Here is a 22728-nt window from a genome sequence, read left to right as displayed (position 1 = left end):
TAAACATGTATTAGTTACTACTACTGACAACTTTCGTGCGAAGATAGTATCAATCAAACTCAAAATAAGAGGAAAACCCATGTTTCTATCAAACAGATCTTTCAACCGGGATTCGTATGAGCTTTTGGGTTACGCAGGTATCCCTAAAGGGTCCTGTGTTATTTTTATTGTCCCAAATACAGAAGAATATACAATTCATCTTATCTCAGGCGCGCTATTGGAGAGGGTTTGGGTTTCACAGAATTTCAAAATATAATTATAGGGTTCCTTACCAAAAAAAGATTGGAAACCACTGCTCTAACATCTTGGTGACTACAAACAGAGGTATCTGTACAATGGAATGGGACCATTTTCTGTGGCTATTTGGCCGTGACCATATCGCCAGCGGCACTCTGCTGCCATAACTACTTACCGGTGGGCGAGTCGCTTCATGTCAACTTCCTGTCACCGCCAGCGCCTCTCCCACCCGGGCACCTCCGATGCGCAAGTAAAGGTAAAAATGTGTCCTGCCTGCTGGCGGCTGCGCTGAGTGTTCTGCATGTCAGGTTTGCCCTGTGTCTGGGAGGTGCTGAGGGCATGCTGTGGTGGAGACGCCCATTTGTTAGAGGTGCTTGTGGTGATGGCGAGGTGACCTGGGGTGACCTGCGGGGACTCACCCGGTGGTCAGTAGTTATGGCGGTGTAGCACTGGTGGCGATTTGGTCGTGGACAAATGTCATAGACCGCATGTACAATCTGGGTTGTTTGTGACATTCTATTTTATATAAATTTGTCTCCAACACAATGTAATGTAAAACACAATTATACTTTGTTAAATATTGAAATGATTTAAAACATTACACATTAAAAATATTCATCACCAATTGACTATCCTTTAATCAAATATTAGCACTTACCTGCATAAGACTGCCAGAAGGTAAAGTTTCTTTCAGATTTTCAGTTCCTATTCCTGAATCATCAGCATCAATAAGATTGTCAACTGGGACATTTTGATTCGGTTTTATGAAAGTAAAGTCACTTTCGCTTGAATCCAAAGCTACACAAACATTGTATGAGTAGGGTAGTGTCAAAGTCCCATTATTATATTTGGAAAGCATTCTGGGATCTACTTGAGAATACAAATTTGTACTTAGAGAACCAAAGGCTGGTGAAGGTTTTGATTCCTTGCATTTCGATATAATAACCAACATAACAGTTAAAAGAAATAAAAAGGAAATTAGAGCTAGGGCTATTACTAAATACATTTGCAAATTAGATTGAGAATCTTGATTCCTGAATTGGTTATTGATCTTGGGAAGCGCCTGCTGAAAATTCTCAGCAACAACCAGGTTTAAGGTAACTGTTGCCGAAAGAGATGGGTTTCCATTGTCTTTCACCATAACTACAACTCTTTGCTTCAAAGCCTCTTTCTCTTGAAAGACACGAGACATCCTGATTTCCCCTGTGCGCTGACTAATGCTAAAGTGGGATGGTTCTGATACTTGTATAAAATGATAAGTGAGCCAAGCATTGTGTCCAGAGTCTGCATCCATTGCTACCACTTTGGTTATTAAAGAACCTTGCTCAGAGGCAAAAGGGACCATCTCATACAAAGCTGAAACATCAGTTTCTGGAGATGGGTACAAAATCTTCGGTGCATTATCATTCTGATCCACTATACAGATCCTTAAGGTTGCATTGCTGCTCAGAGATGGGGATCCACTGTCTTTAGCCATTATTTGGATTTGAAACTCCTTGTGTTGTTCATAGTCAAAGGATCGCTGTGCATAGAGAACACCAGTCTCTACGTTAATGGAAAGATAAGAAGATACAGGAACTTCCTCTACATTAATGTTAAAAATGGAATAAATAACTTTTGCATTTTTTTCAGTATCAAGATCCGAAGCATGTACACTGTATATGGAGGCTCCTGGTGAATTATTTTCTGGCACATAAGCAACATAGGTAAGTTTCGCAAATACTGGTGGATTGTCATTTATATCTGATACATCCAATCTGATGGTTTTCCTACTCAACAGTGGAGGAGATCCTTTGTCAGTGGCTAGAATTGTGATATTATAACATGATATTTTCTCTCTATCCATGGCACTTGTTGTAAGAATCCTATAATAGCGACCAGATGATAATATTAATTCAAAAGGTACTTCACCTATTAAATGACATTCAACTTCTCCATTTTCTCCATAATCTTGATCGTGAACTTCAATTAGTGCTATCACTGTGCCAGGTAAGGAATCCTCTGGAACTGGAGTAGATATTGAGGTAACTGATATTTCAGGTGCATTGTCATTTTCATCCGTTATTTCTATTACTACTTTGGAATGGGCAACAAGGCCACCCCCATCCTTTGCTTGTACAGACATTTCATAATGTCTTGTCATCTCAAAATCCAAATTTCCTTTAGTTTTAATTTCACCATTTGCAGGATGAATGCTAAACATATGAAAGACATTTCCTGAAATCTTGCTAAAAGAATATGTGATTTGTGCGTTGGTACCTTCATCTCTATCACTTGCATTTACATGAAGTACAGTAGAATTGATTGGAGTATTTTCATTTACACTCACTTTATATACTTCTTCAGTAAATACAGGAACATTATCATTGACATCAGTAATAATAATCTTAATTAAAACAGTACCAGTTAGAACTGGATTTCCTCCATCTGATGCTGTTAACATTAATTCATGAACACTCTGTGTTTCACGGTCTAAAGCTTTTTCTAACACCAGTTCTGGAAATGTACTGCCATCAGTGCTGGTCTTTGCACCCAGTGTAAAATGTTGATTGTCACTAAGCTTGTATGTTTGTACAGAATTAATGCCAACATCTGGATCTTGTGCATTTTGTAAAACAAATCGTGCTCCTGGTAAAGTAGATTCAATCATTTCTAAAATGATGATATCATGAGAGAATATTGGAGGATGATCATTTATATCCTGAATTTCAACTTTGACATTGAAAACATTTAAGGGATTTGCAACCACTGCATCAAAGGTTAGTGAGCAGGTATCTGCAGATTCACACAATGCCTCTCTGTCTATCCTGTCTTTAATATATAAGTTTCCATTTTCAAAATTTACAGAAAAATATTTCTCTGAGACACGAGAAACTACACGAAGGTTTCGAAATGACAATTCCTTAATATCTAATCCAAGATCTTTGGCAATATTTCCTACAGTAGAACCTTTTCTCATTTCTTCAAAAATAGAATAATGAAGCTGAGCAGAGACTGAATGACAGAGCCAGGAAAATAAGAAGGAAAACATTACTTGCCATCTGATCTCCTTGTATTTCTGTGCTTGTTGGATTTTCACCTCAGCCATTCTTAGTATCTGAAATCTCCCAGAGTAGTTTCCTTTGCTATGAACAAAATGTACAATCCAGGGAACAGGAGAAAAGACAATGTTGAAACCACGTCCTTAAGGAATGTAAGCAGATATATTCTGCTTATGAGAGAATCTAAAAATGGTTGTATCTCTTCTTGCAGATCTGCTCTGTGTGTGAATGGTGGAAGTGCCAGTGGATCTCCTTTCCCAGCTTCTCCTCCTTATTGGTGAACAGCGGCGCTCTGAGGCACAAATGTGGAACTGCAGAACTGAGAACTTTTGTTCACAGTAGCCAGTGTTTCATATATCAGACATGTTTCTATCAATTGAATGTAATCAATGTTGATTAAAAATAAGAATATACTGTATGTGCTTTCAAATAAATGAACAATCATTTTGAACAGGGATTTAAAAGAAGTCAAACCCACTTCAATTTCATTTCACAGACTAATTAAAAGATCACAACATGTAAAAATCATTGTGTTTTCATATCTACAGCAACAACAACCAAATTAACTGGGGTTTTGTATGGAATTATTGGGGAAAACTGCATCAGGTATAGAAACAAAAAACATTTAATTACAAATAACATACTTCTTCTTTGGTACAGTATGTTACAGTTGTTTTGCCGCACAGCACTCGTTTTGCATTTATATATAGAAACCACTTTTTATATTTCAAGGAAACACTTGGGCTATGAACTGCGATCGACGTGTGATGGTAATAGAAGGTAAAAGTACAGTACGACTACGTTTTCCTACATTTGCAAACCTACATTCTTACATCTTGTGATAGGAAAAGGGATTGATTTGAAAAAGGACCTATCCATTTTTCATATTATAGCATAAAATAATAATAATAATAAAAGCATTATTTCATCATCAAGGACACAAGAGCTGACACCGGGAACTAAGTAAGGGCTGTTCTATAGAGTGTGCGGCTGTGCACGCGTGCACGTGCCGGACGCTTTTTGTGTGTATGCTGAGCTCTGAGCTGTGAGAAGGTACTGTGTGTTTATGTGTGTTTGTGTAAATGTATGTGTATGTATATGTGTGTGTGTATGTGTGTGTGTGTGTGAGTGTGTGTGTGTATGTGTAATTTATTATTTATTTAAAAAAAAAACCACTTTGGTAAAAATAAAATATTTATTAACATTGTACAGACACGTGCAGACACACATACAGACACACAGACACACACATATATATATATACATACACATACATACATACACACACACATACATTTCAGGGCTGGTAGCGGCGGGAAAAGATTATTTTTCCCCGTCTTCCCCGCTGTCGGCCGGATGCACGCTCACTGCGGCCCTTGTACAGATGGGCTGACTACCCTCAGTCAATTATAAGTGCCGCGCACGCACGGCATAGCCAACACGGCAACTATATAACAGCCTCTGCTTCAAACATCAGTTATCAGAGACAGTGCCTTTATGCACTAAGCCACTCGTTCAACCCCATAATTGTATCATAGTAGGAATAGCACCCAATGTGCTTTATCTTAAGTTTGCAATTCCCAGCAGTACTTAAAAACTCTCTACATGACACAGCTCTAACCTACACCAGAAGCCTCACCTCCAAATAGTCCTCCTCTAATGATTTGTACATAGTAAAGCTCCATGAGATAGCATTTAAAAGTAACTAAAATGAATTTATAATTTCATATACTAGTTAATATAAAACAGTGCTTTGTATGTCCCTCAGTTCACAATGCTATTTACTAACACAGCAATAAAGATACATAAAAAGTATATATGTACAGATGCAACTGCCGGTTTAGACCACTTGCCAAGGAAAATCTGTGACCATCTCGCAGGAACTCGTGAGAAGGTCCACAGAAGGCCCATCGGATTAACACAGCGGGGGTCACTGCATTTGAATGGGACTCACAGCCCGGTAGGATTAACACAGCGTGAGTCCCATTCAAAGGCAGGGACCCCCGCTGTGTTAATCCAATGTATTTGCCCCAAAATCCGCCCCCTGGGACTGCCTCTTTAAGCCTGTGGTATGTAGAGAAGGGCTACACCGGGAGTGTGAAATCAGAACCTACCAGAACCGTACATTTCATAACCAAATACAAAACCCAAATAAAATCCCCAAATTATTTAAAACAAAAACCAAAACATCGGGCCAGGTGCCCAACTCTATAGTGCAGTTGTTAAGTGTTTCTCATCAAATCACTTTAGCATTTTCCTATTTATTTACATTTTTTCCATTATTTGGTAAAAATCCCAAACCAAAACAAAACAAGCAATGTCCAAAAGCAAAGCACAATTTTTTTTGAGAACCAAAACAAAATGCAAAAACTCGAATAGCACTAATGATATACAATGGCAAATAATACACTAACATTCAAATAATTACTAATAATATACGTTAACAGTAAATAGTACAATGAGCCAGGAAGAACCATATCAACATAAATGAACCATGTGTCTCACACAAATTACAGATATTGCTCTAACATTGTAGTTTTGTTGCTAATTTTCCCATAGCTCTTTACCATCTGCATTTATTAGTTACCCCAAAATAATCTATCGGTGATCATGTTAATTTTTAACTTTTTCTCTCTGTTTATTGTTACAAAATAATATATCAACTATTATATAGGATCAGGATGTGGTTGATTCAAAATGAATAAGGTCATACTGATTTCCTAAGAAAGTAAACATGTATTAGTTACTACTACTGCCAACTTTCGTGCGAAGATAGTACCTGTATCAATCAAACTCAAAATAAGTGGAAAACCCATGTCTCTATCAAACAGATCTTTCAACAGGGATTCGTATGAGCTCTTGGGTTACGCAGGTATCCTTAAAGGGTCCTGTGCCATTTTTATTGTCCCAAATACAGAAGAATATACAATTCATCTTATCTCAGGCGCGCTATTGGAGAGGGTTTGGGTTTCACAGAATTTCAAAATATAATTATAGGGTTCCTTACCCAAAAAAGATTGGAAACCACTGCTCTAACATCCTGGTGACTACAAACAGAGGTATCTGTACAATGGAATGGGACCATTTTCTGTGGCCATTTGGCCGCGACCATATCGCCAGCGGCACTCTACTCTACATAACTACTTACCGGAGGGTGAGTCGCTTCATGTCAACGTCCTGTCACCGCCAGCGTCTCTCCCAGCCGGGCACCTCCGATGCGCAAGTAAAGGTAAAAATGTGTCCTGCCTGCTGGCGGCTGCGCTGAGTGTTCTGCATGTCGGGTTTGCCCTGTGTCTGGGAGGTGCTGAGGACATGCTGCGGTGGAGGCGTCCAGTTGTTAGAGGTGCTTGTGGTGATGGCGAGGTGACCTGGGGTGACCTGCGGGGACTCACCCGGTGTTCAGTAGTTATGGCGGTGTAGCACTGGTGGCGATTTGGTCGTGGACAAATGTCATAGACCGCATGTACAATCTGGGTTGTTTGTGACATTCTATTTTATATAAATTTGTCTCCAACACAATGTAATGTAAAACACAATTATACTTTGTTAAATATTGAAATGATTAAAAACATTACACATTAAAAATATTCATCACCAATTGACTATCCTTTAATCTAACATTAGCACTTACCTGCATAAGACTGCCAGAAGGTAAAGTTTCTTTCAGATTTTCAGTTCCTATTCCTGAATCATCAGCATCAATAAGATTGTCTACTGGGACATTTTGATTCGGTTTTATGAAAGTAAAGTCACTTTCGCTTGAATCCAAAGCTACACAAACATTGTATGAGTAGGGCAGAGTCAAAGTCCCATTATTATATTTGGAAAGCATTCTGGGATCTACTTGAGAATACAAATTTGTACTTAGAGAACCAAAGGCTGGTGAAGGTTTTGATTCTTTGCATTTCGATATAATAACCAACATAACAGTTAAAAGAAATAAAAATGAAATTAGAGCTAGGGCTATTACTAAATACATTTGCAAATTAGATTGAGAATCTTGATTCCTGAATTGGTTATTGATCTTGGGAAGCGCCTGCTGAAAATTCTCAGCAACAACCAGGTTTAAGGTAACAGTTGCCGAAAGAGATGGGTTTCCATTGTCTTTCACCATAACTACAACTCTTTGCTTCAAAGCATCTTTCTCTTGAAAGACACGAGACGTCCTGATTTCCCCTGTGTGCTGACTAATGCTAAAGTGGGATGGTTCTGATACTTGTATAAAATGATAAGAGAGCCAAGCATTGTGTCCAGAGTCTACATCCATTGCTACCACTTTGGTTATTAAAGAACCTTGTTCAGAGGCAAAAGGGACCATCTCATACAAAGCTGAACCATCAGTTTCTGGTGATGGATACAAAATCTTCGGTGCATTATCATTCTGATCCACTATACAGATCCTTAAGGTTGCATTGCTGCTCAGAGATGGGGATCCACTGTCTTTAGCCATTATTTGGATTTGAAACTCCTTGTGTTGCTCATAGTCAAAGGATCGCTGTGCATAGAGAACACCAGTCTCTACGTTAATGGAAAGATAAGAAGATACAGGAACTTCCTCTACATTAGTGTTAAAAATGGAATAAATAACTTTTGCATTTTTTTCAGTATCAAGATCTGAAGCATGTACACTGTATATTGAGGCTCCTGGTGAATTATTTTCTGGCACATAAGCAAGATAGGTAAGTTTCGCAAATACTGGTGGATTGTCATTTACATCTGATACATCCAATCTGATGGTTTTCCTACTGAACAGTGGAGGAGATCCTTTGTCAGTGGCTAGAATTGTGATATTATAACATGATATTTTCTCTCTATCCATGGCACTTGTTGTAAGAATTCTATAATAGCGACCAGATGATAATATTAATTCAAAAGGCACTTCACCTATTAAATGACACTCAACTTCTCCATTTTCTCCATAGTCTTGATCGTGAACTTCAATTAGTGCTATTACTGTGCCAGGTAAGGAATCCTCTGGAACTGGAGTAGATATTGAGGTAATGGATATCTCAGGTGCATTGTCATTTTCATCCGTTATTTCTATTACTACTTTGGAATGGGCAACAAGGCCACCCCCATCCTTTGCTTGTACAGACATTTCATAATGTCTTGTCATCTCAAAATCCAAATTTCCTTTAGTTTTAATTTCACCATTTGCAGGATGAATGCTAAACATATGAAAGACATTTCCTGAAATCTTGCTAAAAGAATATGTGATTTGTGCGTTGGTACCTTCATCTCTATCACTTGCATTTACATGAAGTACAGTAGAATTGATTGGAGTATTTTCATTTACACTCACTTTATATACTTCTTGAGTAAATACAGGAACATTATCATTGAGATCAGTAATAATAATCTTAATTAAAACAGTGCCAGTTTGAACTGGATTTCCTCCATCTGAAGCTGTTAAAATCAATTCATGAACACTTTTTGTCTCACGGTCTAAAGCTTTTTCTAACACCAGTTCTGGAAATGTACTGCCATCAGTGCTGGTCTTTGCACCCAGTGTAAAATGTTGATTGTCACTAAGCTTGTATGTTTGTACAGAATTAATGCCCACATCTGGATCTTGTGCATTTTGTAAAACAAATCTTGCTCCTGGTGAAGTAAATTCATTCATTTCTAAAATGATGATATCATGAAAGAATATTGGGGGATTGTCATTTATATCCCGAATTTCAACTTTGATATTGAAAACATTTAAGGGATTTGCAACCACTGCATCAAAGGTTAGTGAGCAGGTATCTGCAGATTCACACAATGCCTCTCTATCTATCCTCTCTTTAACATATAAGTTTCCATTTTCTAAATTTACAGAAAAGTATTTCTCTGAGACACGAGAAACAATACGAAGGTTTCGAAATGACAATTCCTTAATATCTAATCCAAGATCTTTGGCAATATTTCCTACAGTAGAACCTTTTCTCATTTCTTCAAAAATGGAATAATGAAGCTGACCAGAGACTGAATGACAGAGCCAGGAAAATAAGAAGGAAAACATTACTTGCCATCTGATTCCTTTGTATTTCTGTGCTTGTTGGATTTTCACCTCAGCCATTCTTAGTATCTGAAATCTCCCAGAGTAGTTTCCTTTGCTATGAACAAAATTTACAATCCAGGGAACAGGAGAAAAGACAATGTTGAAACCACTTCCTTAAAGGAATGTAAGCTGATATATTCTGCTTATGAGAGAATCTAAAAATGGTTGTATCTCTTCTTGCAGATCTGCTCTGTGTGTGAATGGTGGAAGTGCCAGTGGATCTCCTTTCCCAGCTTCTCCTCCTTATTGGTGAACAGCGGCGCTCTGAGGCACAAATGTGGAACTGCAGAACTGAGAACTTTTTCTCAGTAGCCAATTTTTCATATATCAGACATGTTTCTATCAACTGAATTTACTAAATGTTGATTAAAATAAGTATACAGTACAGTATATATGTGCTTTCAAATAAATGAACAGTCATTTTGAACAGGGATTTAAAAGAAGTCAAATTCACTTAAATTTTTTTTCAAAGACTAATTAAAAGCTCAGAAAATGTAAAAGAAACGGAGATTTCATGTCTACAGCAACAACATCCAAAACAACAGGGTTTTGTATGGAATTCTTTGGGAAACCTGCATCAGGTATATCCAAAAAACAAAAAACATTTAATGGAAAACAACATATTTTTTCTTTGGCACAGTATGTTACAGTTGTTTTGCCACAGAGAACTAGTTTTGCATTTATATATAGAAACCACTTTTTATATTTCATAGGAACACTTGGACAATGAGCTGTGATCGAAGCGTGATGGTTATATAAGGTAAGAGTACCACTATGGTTTTCAACATCCTATAGGTTTTTTATTTTTTAAATACATCAGTTGTGTAGTTTTGGATAATACGGTCTGCATTTTTTAACTCCTAATGCCATTTTTAATTGTTTTTTTTTTTAATGTACTGATTGGTTGCTCCAGCAATGATTTACTATAGAAAGTCATATCCACTGTCTCTTTTGAAACAGGCTCTGACACACACCATTTTGCGTTCTGCACTTTGGCAACAAAGTATCATAAACAGATCTGTTGCTGTGTTCCAAACAACAGACTGTCTATTACTATGGAGGCTGTAACAATAATGTGTTACACTTAGTAATATAATGTTACATATCAGCTGCAGAATTTCACAGACTGCAACACAAAATTAGAAGGCGGCCATTTCGATAGGCATACAATCAGGATTTTTACAGAATTTATAACAGAAGTACCAAACGATTGCCAGCTTAGGTAAGAATGTAGAATTATATATTGTCACATGCTTTACATATAAAAAAAATAACAAAAAGAGAGAAAAAAAGGGGGAAAGTAATATTGCTGCTTCAAGGTTTACATATTGGAAGCAAAAGATTGACTTCATGCAAATTAAAACAAAGGGTCAACTACATATGTAAAGTTTGACACACAGAAATGAGTTCATAAATCTGACCCTAAATGAGGCCCAAGGTACAGTATAAGGCAGTGTTCCCAGGATTTCAAAGGTCGAAAAACACCCAATTCATTATATATTAACTAATGCCTGGACAAGGTTTTGTACTGACTAGTAATTAAAAGCTGAATATAAATGTGTTAGGTTTTTTTTTTCAACTGTTTATTTGTAGAACATTTTTTTAGGGTACAGAAAAAAGAAAGTGGGACAAATAATAGGGGGGAGTACAGATAAACACATTATAAGTCATACAGTAGCTTTTGTCCACACAAAAAAAAAAAAATATGAAATAAAACATATTGAGGTGGGGGAACTTCCACCCACCAGTGGGTGGACCAAATCGGACCCCTCACCATCAAAATCAAGATTGGACAGAGAAAAACAAAAAAGAACTACAGTAAATATGACAATGGAAATTAGAGCCCAGTCCCAGCAGGGCCCTGTCCCACCTCCACGGTCAGTCACGGATCCCAGATAAGAGAGAAATTGTGATGTTTTTCAATCAGAAATGCTGTTATTTTCTCCATTGAGAGCACATATAATACCCTACGCTTGTTTACAGACATACTTTGGTAGGTTATGGGGGGTTCTACCGAGAAGTGTAAACCATGAGTTGGGAAGAACCGGGAGATTTACCATTGTGCTGATCATAATGAAAACCTGTCTCCAAACTGGGGACACAATCGGGCAGAGCCACTAAATGCGCGATAGCCAGCCATTTTGGCCAAAAAGGGCTAAAAGTTATTGATTGCATGGAGTCTAACGGGTGTGTATCATCTGAATGTGTTCCATTTTAAAGAGTCGGTATACAGTACCTATCATTCATGGCATTGATACAAGTAAACAACTATTTGCTGACATGTCAGATTATTAAATGAAAATGCTATAAACTTACAACTGCGTTACATGGTAAGAAATTAAATGAATCTAATTTAGTAAACATAAATCAATAAGAAAATGAGAATTGTGTTCTGGTCATTTTGTCGTGTTATTATCCAAGTGTAAAGCATACATTCCTGGCATTGTGGTTTTTTGAACAAATCTCCAGCTCTGTTACAGTATGTTTAAAAGCTCAAAGTAATACAGAAATAACACCAGTATAATTCATGTAAACCTGACAAATTGTTGTAAAAAGAATATGAAAACAAGTCTTTTTTACAAAATCGATTTTCTATACTAGTTACATGTTCCAATAAATACTTATTTATTACATCTAAAAAATAAAATGGTCACCATTGTGAATTTTCGAACCACTGGTTTACAAATAAGCCCTGATTACTGCAACTTTAGAATAGCTGCAGCAACCTTTCCTTAGTCAGGGCTGGGACCCTAACTATAGATGTTCACATGTTAATCAGCAAAAGCCCCATTCAGTCATCTCAGTAGTGAACTTCACGGAAAATACATTACAAAATTTGAGAACCACTTTTTTGAAACTTCTTTCTTTTTTTCCCCCTTGTTTTTTTACTATTGCTTTCTTTTTGTCTTTGCCTGAAAATCCATTGTCTCTTCCCCCTTTCTTTGCCACTTTCCTAGTACTGTTGCTCAACCTTTGCAGGCCTTTATCTGTCAACAGGTATACAGGCCAGACCATTTAGTAAACTACTGAACCCTCTGCCATACACTAACTTAATACGTCAATAACGTTTTCAGTCATTGATCACACTATATGAAAATGTACGTACGTATGTATTTATTTATTGTTTTTCTTTTCTGAAGTAGGTACAGGCAACCCCGCATATTTCTGTAGTCATAAGGTATATCTTGATTTAGTAATCAAATGTTAAAATATGACAGATAAGATGATACAAGGCAGTCTGCTTTCCCTTATCTGAGTCTCCCAACATATGATGCACCAGGGAACCACTTTTAAAGGGTTAAGTTAAAAATACCAATTAAACTAATAATTTTAGAAATGTAAATGAACACACAAAATCCAAGCTAAATATCACTTACATAACACTTCACACATAGCTACTGTATACTGTGGATATTTTCATAGTTTAAGATCTTATTGGACTAAATATATCAACTTAATCAATAGATTGTTTTTGCAATGTACTGAACGCATTCCAGAATGTAAGATAGAATAAGTACACAAATATTGCAATGTTAAAACATACTTTATTGGTTAGTATATAATTTAAGGGACAGGGCCAAGATATCTGACCACTCGCTGAGGAAAAGTAACTGAATTCATCCAACTTACTCTAGGTCTCACCAAGCTTTAACAGACTATGTACATAGAGTTTAGCTGTCTGTAGAGCTCAGTGGACTTCTACTGTCACGCTTGTGCTCTCCACACAAGCGAGAGAGAAAGGGAAGGACCCGTTAGCGAGGTGGGGAGGCAGCAGGGGATACGAAGGGAGTAAGTTGCCGTGCAGCTGGGGAATGTCACACGTAGTCACGTGACCGCGCTGTGCACATGAGAATGCGCGCCGCGTCCGGAGGTGCGGTGCCTGGCTCAGAGACACGAGTGATCCAGCTGCATGTGCGCGCATGCTCTGACAGCAGAGCGGGAGTGCGCGCGTTCTCAGGCACCAACGCGGGGTTTGGGAAGACAATGCTTCAGCACAGGAGTCTGGAACGGGAACCAGGAACTAGAAACATGGACATGGAACTAGGAACATGGACATGGAACTAGGAACATGAACAGGAACATGGAACATGAACATGGAAGGAGCCGGGGAGGTAGAGTCCAGAGCACAAGGTAACATCCACAATGGAATTGCTTCTTGGAGACGTCCAGCCTCCTTAGTGCCAGAAACAGCAAGGTGCAGCGAAACTAAATATAACATAAGGGTTCTTAGTCTAATCCATTGGCCAAGGAATTCTAAGCCTGCTACCACGTCAAGGTGAACCCTACTAAGCAGGTACCTACACTACCCGACGGTAAACTAACCTCAGTAGTATATGAGTGGCTGTCCCAGTCTTCCGGAATCCAAAGGAGAAGAGTAAAGATCCCAAGGAGGTCCAGGCAGGAACAGCATGCGATGGGTACTAGCAGGCACCAGGGCAGGCAGCAAAAGACTAAATGCAAAGAGAAAGTCAAAGAGAGGCTTACTTCCTGTCAGGAGGAAGAGGACAGGATTTGCCAGGAAGCCAGATGGCATTGCTTGCTTCAGAATCCTTAAAGACACAGGTTCTTGACTCGCAGCTAGAGGGCGGCGATCAGAAGTAAACGGGTAAGGAAGGAACACGCCGCAGGGGGCGTGTTCCGTGCATCGTTACATCTACAAATAGTTGATACCAAATCGGACTGAGAAAATGTGGAGGAAGTTTATACCTTCTCAATAACCCTGCTATATCAGAAAAGGCCTAATGGTTCTCAGATCATTTGACCTCTACTAGGTGGGTTTTATAATCACTACAATTGTTAATATTAAGAACAAACCTCTTACATACTGTACCTTTCATAGCTTTATCTGCTACAACTATTGCATTTCCTTCTACAAACTTTTTTTCAGGTACATTTTACAAAAGTTAATTACAAGTAGCAGATGTCATAGGTCACCCTTTCTGTTTGTAGCACCAGCAGTTTCCTACTGTTTCAACAGCTTTTGAACTTGGTGTGTCCCCCACTAAAAGTCTGATGTGCACAGCCCAGGTCAATTCATGTAAAATAAATAAATAAAACTTGACCACAGGGGAATGCAGCTTCAGAAGCATTGGGAGTCATGTTCTCCTCTCACACACTGCTTCCATCTGTGTATGTAGAACCTGTTCACAACCTGACACAGCACACTCTATTTTTCTAATGTTACTACTGTATATATGTCACATTGTAAAACACTGAGTAAAAAGCTGAATCACAGTGTATAAAAGCACAAGTAGTGGCCTACAGATATATAGCAATAAAGAATAATAATACATATTATTAGTAAAAACTACTGACTATAAACCATGAAAATCGAATTCAATATAAAGCTCGCTAGTTCCCACAAACCAAGCCTTTTGCCATGAAACAGTGGTTTGTTATTATGGTGTTTCATTTGCTATCATTAGACACATAAAAGTAACTATGGCCAAGTTTTGCTTCTAGCTCTTCAATGTCTCAGTTCAAAGAACATCTCACAAAGGGTACACATTCATTAGTTACTACTGGTAAAGATAAAACCTGTTCAAATCAAGCTGACTCCACATAAGGGCAAAACACATGCCATAGGGTTGGTAACAACTATGGGGAGTTGATTATTTGTTATTTTTTGTCATCAATACGGTATTCCCAGCATTTATGAGAAACTTCAAACGCTAGTACAGGGGTGTTGAAACTTTTGCCCTGCGCCGACTGCCTGCTCTGCTCCTCTACTCGCGCCCCCCCCCTCCTTACCTTGTCTCTGGTGTTCTGTCGCCACAACGTCATATGACCTCGCAACGTTATTTGATGCCGCGTTGCCGTGGTGACCCATCGCCAGAAGCCGCCGTAGACAAGTTAAGGGAACTTAAGGAGGCCTTGCGTGTGATCCCCGGCATTAAATTTAAATGCTTTGGTGAAGAGCGTGAGGCCTCTGTAAGTGCCACTCTCCCCGAGAAAATGCACACCCTTGTTTGCGCAACCCTGCTCTAGTACACTATAAATTCAAAGTGCTTTCCAACATTACATATTCAGGACATTCATCACTAACTCAAAGCTGTATAATATTTTAGAATGACTCACCTGCATAAGACAGCTGGTAGGTAAAGTTTCTTTTGCATTTTCGTTTCCTATTCCTGAATCATCAGCATCAATAAGGTTGTCTACTGGGACATTTTGATTCGGTTTTATGAAAGTAAAGTCGCTTTCGGAAGAATCCAAGGCTACACAAACATTGTATGAGTAGGGAAGTGTCATAGTCCCATTATTGTATTTAGAAAGGATTCTGGGATCAACTTGAGAATATATATTTGTACTTAGGGAACCAAAAGCTGTAGAAGATTTGGATTCCTTGCATTTCGATACAATGACCAACATAACAGTTAATATAAATAACAAGGAGATCAGAGCAAGGGCTATTACTAAATAAATGTGCAAATTTGATTGAGAGTTTGGATCACTGATTTGGTTTGTAAGTTCAGGAAGAACTTGTTGAAAATTCTCTGCAATAACCAGGTTACAAGTAACTGTGGCTGATAGAGAGGGATCCCCATTGTCCTTCACCATAACCACAACTCTTTCCCTTGGAGCATCTTTCTCTTGAAAGACACGCGATGTCCTGATTTCACCTGTGTGTCGATTAATGCTAAAGTGGGATGGTTCTGATACTTGTGTGAAATGATAAGAGAGCCAAGCGTTGTGTCCAGAGTCAGCGTCCACTGCTACCACTTTCGTTATTAAAGATCCTGTTTCAGAAGTAAATGGAACTATCTCAAACATAGATGAACTATCAGGCCCTGATGAGGGGTACAGAATGGTTGGTGCATTATCATTCTGGTCTATTATACAGATCCGTAATGTAGCATTGCTGCTCAGTTGTGGATATCCGCTATCATTGGCCATAATCTGAATTTGAAATTCCTTTTGCTGCTCGTAGTCAAATGATCGCTGTGCATAGAGAACTCCAGTCTCTAGGTTAATGGATACATAAGATGATACAGTTAATTCTTCTGTATCTGTGTTGACAATTGAATAAATAACTTTAGCATTTTCGTCAGTATCAAGATCTGAAGCATGTATACTGTATATTGAAGCTCCTGGTGAATTATTTTCTGGCACATAAGCAACATAAATAGATTTCTCAAAAACTGGTGGATTGTCATTTATATCTCCTACATCCAATCTGATGATTTTTCTTTTAGACAGTTCAGGAGATCCTTTGTCAGTAGCTACAATTGTGATATTATAATAGGATATTTTTTCTCTGTCTAGTGCACTTGTTGTAACAATTTTATAATAGGTACCAGATGATGATAGTAATTTAAAAGGTACTGCACCTGTGATTTGACAGTCAATCTCACCGTTTTCTCCAGAGTCTAAATCATGGACTTTGATTAGTGCTATCACTGTGCCAGGTACTGAATCTTCTGGAACTGGAGTAGATATTGAGGTAATAACTATTTCAGGTACATTGTCATTTTCATCTATAATTTGTATTACTACTTTGGAATGGGCAACAAGGCCCCCTCCATCCATAGCTTGTACAGACATTTCATAATTTCTTGTGACCTCAAAATCCAAATTTCCTTTAGTTTTAATTTCTCCACTTTCAGGATCAATACTGAAGATGTGTAAAACATTTTCTGAAATTGTGCTAAAAGAATACGTGATTTGTGCGTTGGTACCTTCATCTTTATCACTTGCTTTTACACAAAGCACAGTAAAATTGATTGGAGTATTTTCATTTAAACTCACTTTATATATCTCTTGAGTAAATACAGGAATATTATCATTAACATCAGTAATAATAATCTTAATTAGAGTAGTGCCAGTTTGAAATGGATTTCCTCCATCTGAGGCTGTTAATATTAATTCATGAATACTTTGCGTCTCACGGTCTAAAGATTTTTCTAACACCAGTTCTGGAAACTTAATTCTATCTTTACTGATCTTCTCACCCAGTACAAAATTTTGATTGCCACTTAGCTTATAGCTTTGCAGGGAATTAGTACCCACATCTGGATCTTGTGCATTTTGTAAAACAAATCTTGCTCCTGGTAAAGTAGATTCCATGATTTCTAATTTAATTGTTTCGTGAAAAAATCTTGGAGGATTGTCATTTATATCCTGAATTTCTACTTTAACAGGGAAAACATTTAAGGGATTTTCAACCACTGCATCAAAGGTTAGAAAGCAAGTAGCTGCTGCCCCACACAGTGTCTCTCTGTCTATTCTATCACTAACATAAAGATTCCCATTTTCCAAATTGATAGTAAAATATTTCTCTGAGACATGAGAATCAATACGGAGTTTACGAAGTGACAATTCCTTAATATTTAATCCAAGATCTTTTGCAATATTTCCTACCATAGAACCTTTTCTAGTTTCTTCATTAATGGAATAATGAAGCTGACCAGAGACTGAATGACAAAGCCAGAAAAATAAGGAGGAAAACATTACTTGCCATCTGATCCCCTTGTACATCTGTGTCTCAGCCATTCTTGGTATTTGAAATCTTCCAGTGCAGTTTCCTTCACTATGAACAATTTTTATAATCCAGTGAAGAGAAGAAAATACAATGAGAAATCCACTTCCCCAGGAAAATATGAGCAGAAAACCTATGTCCCTGAGATCTCAAAAAGGAAATTTCTGTTTGTGCTTCTAATCCAAAGGCACAAATAACATGCATGTAGAATCTACTCGCTTATGAGAAATTCAGCAGATAGATCCTTTTTTATATGAGAAACTGAATATAAATGTATCTCTTCTCTCTTGCAGATATGCACTGTGTCTGACTGGTGAATGTGCCAGTTGATCTCCAGTTCCAGCTTCTTCACCTTATTGGTGAACAGCGGCGCTCTGAGGCACAAATGTGGAACTGCAGGAGATCTGAAAATATCTTAGTGATCTACAGTAATATGTTTTATCAATACGATTCCTTAATCGTTTTTATAGAACAAAGAAAATAAATTGATTTCAGCTAATTATATTGTGTATAACAAAGAAGACGAATAATCAGTGCTATTATTTAGCAGGGACTTTTATTTCTATCTATTTTTAGTAGCATTGATAAACAAGGGACAATAACTTGGAAATGTACAGAAAATACATCGTTATGTGGTAGATATTGCTGAACGAATAACTGTTATTGAAATTGTGGCTGTACAGCAAAGCACTGAATACTACTACTTTTTATTTTTTTTAAAGTATACATTATAGAAATAACTTCTTGTGACCTTCTTGCGTATATAAACCGTAAACCTTTCAAAATAGTACCCGGAAGACTTCACGTCCTTCTGGAAAACTTTATAACTATAGTTTCTAATGGATGTATTGTTTACATTTGCACTAATGTTTGCATGTGTTTGGTTTAATATGCTGCTTGTATTCTACCACGTCAACTATTAAGGAAAAATCCGCTGTAAATGTGCTTTATTGTTTATTAAATACTTTGGGGCCTATGCAGAGAGCAGCGAATTTTAAAATTGGCGAATTTATTAAAAAGTAGCTTTTTTGGAGAGTTTTATTCTCCATATGCAGAAAAGTGCGAATTCTGCTATGTTTAACATGGATGCGTGTGGCGAGTTTAAATTGGCGAGATGCGCGCTTCAGAAACGTGTAAAAACAAATTCGCGCCTTTTTTTTCCCTTTGCAATGGCCGCGAGCGGCAGCTTCTTGCCAGTTTTTTTTGGCGAGGCAAAAAGGAGACAGCCGCTAGATGCCGTTCGCGCCTCTCTGCATACGGATATTTTTAAAACTGGCGAGACTGAGGTTCTCGCCAGCCGCGAGGCGAGTTTTACAAATAGAAAAGAAAAATTGGCGCGTTTTTCGGAACTCGCCATTTTCTGCTGCTTTCTGCGCGATTTTCTCCAAAAAATGGCGAATTTCGAAATAGCGCTGCTCTCTGCATAGGCCCCTTTGTCTTTCTGAAAGTTTATTATTTTGCAGAAACTATATTATGGCTATATTAGTTGTAGCAGAAATATAGGGGATAGAGGATAAGGATTTTCACAAATGCATTTTAAACTACGTATATTGTATTTGTATATTATATTTATTATATTATATTTGTATCACCACTTTAGTAGGCCCCAGCCATTCTTTTTTTCACATACTGAAGGGGGGGGGGGTGTCATTGCCTGGATCGTGTGTGTGCGCTGATTCGTTGTTGAAGGGTTATGTGACCCTTAAGCGCTCTTGGAAATCAATTTTCCCTTTCTCCCCAAGCGCTGAGCATTGCTAAGCGTACGTACACATGCACGCACGCACACGCAGGTGTGGACATGCTCATCGAATAACATTGATTCGATCACGCCAAGGGCCCGTCGCTGCACCTTGGCCACAGCTTTAGTCACTACTAAGTCACAACTGTCTGCAGTTTTTATTTCACCATTGTTAGTGTTAATACTGAAATAATGCAGTACATCTTCTGGAATATTACCAAAATAATATTTGTCTTGTGAATTTCTGCCGAAAACAGCCTGAGCGGCTACTTCAGCATATATTTAATAACCTCCTAAGTGGTTCTCTTCCACAAGACACCTTAAGACACCTTAGAGCCTATCCAAGTACTTAGCAGTAGTATTTCCAAAAGTACATTTGTTTAGAGTATGTATTAACTTCATAATATTTTAGGAATTCTAAAGTAAAACTGCAGAATTAATTCAGGGCTAAAGGTTTCATCTATTACTGTTTTGACGTGAGCTACAAGGCCACCTCCATCTGTAGCTTGTACAGTACAGACATTTCAACATTTCTTGTCACCTCAAAATCCAAATTTCCTTAGTTTTCATTTCTCCACTTTCAGGATCACAACTAAAAATGTGCAGAATATTGTCTGAAATGGTGCTAATAGAATACATAATTTCTGGATTGCACCTTCATCTTTATCACTTGCTTTTACACAAAGCACAGTATAACTTTAGAACAGCTACAGCATGCTTTCCTTAGTTATGGTATGATCTCAAAAAGATTTATGTATTGTATATTAAACAGTATTCGTTATTTGCTCATACTGTACAAGTTACAGACAAGTACATTTAGAAATATATGAGACATATGTAACCTCCCTTTGTTATTACTAAGGCCTTAAGGGGTTTACGGTGTGGGCCCACACAGAGTAACACCCCTGTTAGAGAACAAAAACCTGTTGACGGTTGCACATACTGTAATCACCAACATTACAGTCAAAAACAATGACATTAGTGCTAGGGCTATTATCAAATAAATTAGCAAATTAGAACCATACTCTCAAGTCCATACTTTGAAGCAACCATGACATTTCAAGCCCACAGGGCTACTCCCTGAAGAAAAGTCCTTTGGGCTTGATACTGTACGTTGTATCTGCTTTGCATGCGCCACAAATAAAGGGCAAAAACTTACTTCAATGTATGAAAGGTGCTAAACAGTGAGTTCTATATTCACAGTGTTCCCTTTTTCAATGTTGTGTCTTATAACATTTTGGTGTGAGGTTTAGCAGCTGCATTAATTAATTCCTTTTTTCTGCTAAAAATATATCTTACTTTGTTGATGTTATACAACTGCACAGAACCAAAATATTAAAATCCTTGCTCTACCCCAGGGGTGCGCAAACTTCTTGAGCTGCGCCCCCCTGCCCGGCAACCACATTCGTGCCAATCCTCTCCAAGGACTCGGCGTCAAATGACGCCGCAAGTCATGTGACGTCACGTGACGCCCACGTCATTGGACGTGCGTTGCCATGGCGACGCATCGCAGAAGACCCGGCAGAAAGCAGGTAAGGGAGTTACAGAGGCCTCATGCCTCCCCCGGCATTTAATTTAAATGCTGTGGGGAAGAGCGCGGGGCATCTGTAACCGCCCGCCCCCCATAGAAATTCGTGACCAGAAGCCAGCTGAATCACAGTAAGTTTAGGTTGCCGAGGCCTCACCCGGTCCCCCAGCATTTAATTTAAATGCCTCAGGGAAGAGCTCTCCCGGAACTCAAATCCAGAGACTTTAAACACTATTTTCCAGTGGTAAAGCTTATGTGATATTATCAAGCTGTAATATGCTGTTGTATGCAAACGATGTTATAAACATGCTACCAATATTCTAAGAGACATGTGCTCATGGTAGGTTACCATCGGTAACAATGAGAAGTCCTGAATAAATTAAGCATCAAGGTAAGCTGAAAGAAGCAAGTGGGCTTTCTCCTCTGGCCCAGTGTAACATAGGTTTTCTTGAAGGGAGTTTATGCCCAACATGGAAATATCATACCATGCCGTTCTTATATGAGGCTTTAGTGATAAACCTATTATAGACTACAAATGTAAAACATACAATTTTTGATGAAGAATGACTTGATCTGTTAAATAGAATTGTGACTCACCTTCATAAGATTGCCAGTAGATAATGTTTCTTTTGCACTTTCGCTTCCAATTCCCGAATCATCAGCATCAATAAGACTGGTTATTGGGACATTTTGACTAGGTTTTAAGAAGGCAAAGTCATTTTCACTTGACTCCAAGGCCACACAAACATCGTATGAATAAGGTGGCAAAGTCCCAGTATTGTATTTAGAAAAGAATCTGGGATCAACTTGAGAATATATATTGGCACCTAGAGTATTGAAAGCCGTTGAAGTTTTGGATTCTTTGCATTTCGATATGATCACCAACATCACGGTCAAAATAAATAAAAAGGAAATTAGAGCAACGGCTATTATGAGATACATTTGCATATTAGATTGAGAGTCTGCATTGCTGAATTGGTTACTGAGTTCAGGAAGAACCTGTTGAAAATTCTCTGCAACAACCAGGTTTAAGGTAACTGTGGCTGAGAGAGAGGGGTCTCCATTGTCCTTCACCATAACTACAACCCTTTGCCTCAAAGGATCTTTCTCTTGAAAGACACGGGATGTCCTGATTTCACCTGTGTGTCGATTAATGCTAAATAGGGAAATTTCTGATATATGTATAAAATGATAAGAGAGCCAAGCATTGTGTCCAGAGTCTGCATCCACTGCTACCACTTTGGTTACTAAAGTATTTTGTTCAGCAGCAAAAGGAACCATCTCAAACAAAGAGGAAACATCAATACCTGGTGATGGGTAGAGAATTTTTGGAGCATTGTCATTCTGATCTACTATACAAATCTTCAGGGTCGCATTGCTGCTCAGAGCCGGGGATCCATTGTCTATAGCGTTGATTTGGATTTGAAATTCCTTGTGCTGCTCATAGTCAAAGGATCGCTGTGCATAGAGAACTCCACTTACTGGGTTAATGGACAGATGAGAGGATATAGGAAGCTCTTCAATGTTTGCATTGACAATTGAATAAATAAGCTTTGCGTTTTCTTCAGTATCAAGATCCGAAGCATGTATACTGTATATTGATGCCCCCTGTGGATTATTTTCTGGAATATAAACCACATAGGTAGATTTCTCAAACACTGG

At 38.2% G+C, this 22728-nt stretch overlaps 2 protein-coding genes across 2 annotated transcripts in view; both read right to left on the bottom strand.

Moving 5' to 3' along the window:
• Positions 1 to 22728, bottom strand: part of LOC142494746 (protocadherin gamma-B5-like) — a 146840-nt gene that overhangs the window by 74735 nt on the left and 49377 nt on the right. The gene's annotated exons all lie outside the window — the stretch shown is intronic.
• LOC142495891 (protocadherin gamma-B2-like) lies at positions 3325 to 15393 on the bottom strand. The gene has a single exon (XM_075601984.1). The coding sequence runs from the start codon at positions 9337 to 9339 to the stop codon at positions 6850 to 6852; it is 2490 nt and encodes an 829-aa protein (XP_075458099.1). The 5' UTR covers positions 9340 to 15393; the 3' UTR covers positions 3325 to 6849.

Source organism: Ascaphus truei, chromosome 5 (assembly GCF_040206685.1).
Source record: "Ascaphus truei isolate aAscTru1 chromosome 5, aAscTru1.hap1, whole genome shotgun sequence".
Lineage (NCBI taxonomy): Eukaryota > Metazoa > Chordata > Amphibia > Anura > Ascaphidae > Ascaphus > Ascaphus truei.
This window is presented reverse-complemented; position numbering and strand designations above follow the sequence as displayed.

Excerpts from the sequence above, each read along its gene's own strand:
- LOC142495891 (XM_075601984.1), bottom strand. The coding sequence starts at position 9,339 with ATGGCTGAGGTGAAAATCCAACAAGCACAGAAATACAAAGGAATCAGA.